This window comes from Epinephelus moara, chromosome 5 (assembly GCF_006386435.1).
Source record: "Epinephelus moara isolate mb chromosome 5, YSFRI_EMoa_1.0, whole genome shotgun sequence".
Taxonomy (NCBI): domain Eukaryota; kingdom Metazoa; phylum Chordata; class Actinopteri; order Perciformes; family Serranidae; genus Epinephelus; species Epinephelus moara.
The window spans coordinates 30,046,977-30,050,452 of NC_065510.1; the positions used below are offsets into that span (position 1 = coordinate 30,046,977).

The following is a 3,476-nucleotide window of genomic DNA, read 5'->3' on the forward strand; positions in this document are numbered from 1 at the left end:
ATCGGGGGAAATGAACACTTGAACATGCATTAGCATGATAATAACTACCTAAAATAACGTTTAGATTTATATTTCGCATTTAGATTTAGATTTAATATTTAGATTTAACATTTAGATTTAGATTTAGATTTAATATTTAGATTTAACATTTAACATTTAGGTGCCACATTTAATATTTAGATTTAACTATTTAATATATTTCTAAGTTAACAAATATTGCTGTAAATGTGGTAAAAGGTGACGTTAAAAAATTCACAATACTTTTTTAAACATTGTTTGAAGCTAAATGTGGCAAAATGTTGATGTTATTTTCAGCGTGAGCCACTTTACAAACGGCACCCCATAGATGACATGGTTAAATTTAAAATTTACAGCTATATGCGCAAAAAGACTGTTAGTTTACAGTCTATAAGTGCAGCAGACTGTTTATATTGCAGTAAGCACTGGCAGCATGCTGGATAAATTTGACATCTCCCATGAAGCAGCTGTAGTTGTTGCCAGTCACTGACACTGTTCAGAACTATGTGAACACCATATGCATGAAATAACTGATAATGTAACTTTAATGAACTGTTTCAGGGATGGGGGAGTGGGGGGCATTCAAATTAATTTGAATAAATGATGTGTCATTTAAAAATCATTTGATCTTGATTTTTGGGAAAAGTGACAACCCTAATGGACATTTATTAGTGATATTATATTGGTACACTAAGGAGAGCATGTTCAGGGCAGTATTTGCTTTTTTGATAGGTTGCTGAAGCAGTCAAACTCAGCTATGGTTTTTACAATAGAAAAAAGAATGTGAGTGGAGAGTGTCATAGTATCACCTTCTCTGTGGGGAGTCCCGGAAGCTGTGTTGGACTCAAACAACAGCCCAGCATCGTAGAACACACTCATACCATCCTTCCCTCCACCTGGTGTACACCCTGTGTCATATGTCTCTACCATCTCCCACACCTGAGGAGGGTGGAAGTTATCACACATATAGAAATAGAGACAGATAAGGCTTGGGGTTAAGTTATATTTGGAAGAAGAGTGTATTGTCCTAGGGTTTGCAGTTTGATCCTTGGCTACACAAAATGTGCGAGAATAAATAAAGAAATTGCCTTTTTTTGGTTGAGGCGGGGCTTGTTGTTTAGGACATAGACGCCTTTGTCAACTGCCACCAGTCCAACTGTGGCTCCTGGATCTCCAGTGACCTTCAGGACAAATATGTTGCGAGGCATATAGTACTTTGTGGTCGTCGGGGGTTCTGCTGGTTCCAGTTTTAACTGAGAGAGGAGGCATATTTGTATTTGTGAAAAATACAGTTATTTTTATTAATTTGTTTGTGTGGGGTTACATTGTTCACCTACTTTAACTCTGCTATATTGGTGTGGTGTGTCTTACTGAGCCCATGCAGGAGTCCTCTGCATCCACCCAAACAGAGTCTGATACCATTTCATTTTCATCTGTATGGTAGTAGGCTATGATACGAAATGACGGCAGCATGTTTTTGGTAATGGTGACTATCATGGATATCAGCATTTGACCTTTTGTCTTGTAACGGTAGTGTTTCACCAGCTGACCTCTGCTCAGTACCTAGGGACACAGATCAGTACTTAGCCAACAGCAGGTTGCAGGAAGCAACGCAAACACTCAAGCATATGCACAAATGCACACAGTGTAAAACATCTCTCACCAGTGCTGTGATGTCTTTTTCTGTACTTGCTGGCCTTTTGAGGTTGAGGCTGATTTTCAGGTTTTCTCCCAATGTTACTTCAGCTGTATCCACACCTGCAGTAACAACATTCCAATTAGCAATACCACAAAATAGTGCTAGATATATATATATATTAAAAAAAATCTTGTTAGGTAGTTTGGCAGCACTGCCACTACCAGAACCATCACTATCAGAGATTATTTCAGTTTTTACCTGGGGCATTCTACCGATTTTGTGCAAAGTGCTGTCCCTTACCAAAAAAACAACAAAAATAATAAAATTGAGTATTCAGACATAGATATTTACAAAGATTATGTTATGACCTATTTAAACCCAGGACATTAAATGAAAAAGTGATAAGCTAAATATATACAAAATCACCATTTATAGGGTACTTTCTATTGGGAAGTAGCTGTCCCCAACCCTGACCTCTAAAATTCAATTCATGTAAATAACACTTAAAACATTTTTCATATTTTTTTCAAAAGTGTAATTTAAAACATCTTTGTGATTAAGTTTAAACAGAAGTTGAAAGATTTAGATGTATTGTGGGATTAATTTTTAAATTAAGAAACTATGCTAAAAAAATAGTGTCCCTTGTTTTCATGTCACTACCGAAACACAAGAGTTTTAATGCTCTGGTTGAGTCTGGATTTTAGCCACACCCCTGAATTTCTGAGAAGGGGGGTAGTACTGCACCCCCGTCCCACATGGCTGCATGGTAAGTCACTGACTCCCATCATTTTTTAAATAAATGTCTTCCAAAGTCTGAAAATCAGTGTGTAACTTTTAAAGTTGTCACTACCAAACACATGTTCTCTTCAATTATGTAAAAAATTGGGGGGTTTATGCAAAATATTATGTTTTTCTGTGTGAACAACTCTTCAAACATGTGCTTGTTAGCCATGTGACTGCTAGCATTCTTTAGTTATCCTGAAAAATAGCTAGGAATGTCACTACCGAAACAGTCACTACCGAAACCTATGGTAAAGTTTCGGTAGTGACATGATCATTTCGGTAGTGACAAAATAGAATGGTCAGTAGTTAAACCCCATAATTTTGTGGTCCAAAGTCTTGCTCTTCTCTGCTCTGCTCTACTCTATTCTGCTCTGCTCTGCTCTACTCTACTATACGCTGCTCTATTCTATACTCTACTATGCTCTATTCTGCTCTGCTCTACTCTGGTCTACTCTATTCTATTCTGCTCTGCTTTGCTCTGCTCTACTCTACTATACTATACTCTGCTCTATTCTATAATCTGCTCTACTCTACTCTACTCTAGTCTATTCTATAATCTATTCTTCTCTACCCTACTCTGCTCTACTCTATAATCTACTCTTCTCTACTCTATTCTGCTCTGTTCTACTTTGCTCTACTCCACTATATTCTGCTCTACTCTGTTCTACTATACTCTACTTTGCTCTTCTCTGCTCTACTCTACTATGCTCTGCTCTACTTTGCTCTACTCTACTATATTCTGCTCTACTCTGCTCTACTCTACTCCACTTTGCTCTACTCTACTATACTCTGCTCCACTCTACTCTACTATGCTCTGCTCTATTCTGCTCCACTCTACTCTGCTCTGCCCTCTCAAATATTAAATTGTTTTATTGACCACAAAACATTTGTCTTTGAATTTGTAATTCCCACCATAAGGCATACATTTGAGGAAATATGATGCAACCTTAAAAACAGTATAATGGTCACTACCGAAACAGGACAGTCACTACCGAAACAGTGCAGTCACTACCGAAACACTGGGTGTTTTGTAAAA

The 3,476-nt window shown here is 37.5% G+C and overlaps 2 protein-coding genes across 10 annotated transcripts in view; one reads left to right on the top strand and one right to left on the bottom strand.

Annotated features, from left to right (window-relative positions):
* Positions 1-3,476, top strand: part of LOC126390983 (complement C3-like) — a 94,705-nt gene that overhangs the window by 66,079 nt on the left and 25,150 nt on the right. The window lies entirely within an intron of this gene.
* The window catches only part of LOC126390991 (complement C3-like), a 21,264-nt gene continuing 18,934 nt past the window's right edge, over positions 1,147-3,476 (bottom strand). For 3 of the 6 annotated variants that reach the window (XM_050045552.1, XM_050045550.1, XM_050045551.1), the window contains exons 12-14: positions 1,682-1,776; positions 1,356-1,581; positions 1,150-1,271 (exon numbers count right to left, since the gene is read on the bottom strand). In XM_050045552.1, the coding sequence (XP_049901509.1) occupies positions 1,756-1,776 (21 nt within the window). In that variant the 3' untranslated portion in view covers positions 1,150-1,271; positions 1,356-1,581; positions 1,682-1,755. Of the gene's footprint in view, positions 1,272-1,355; positions 1,582-1,681; positions 1,777-3,476 lie in introns of all 6 variants that reach the window. The other 3 variants (XM_050045553.1, XM_050045554.1, XM_050045555.1) reach the window with 2 other exon arrangements.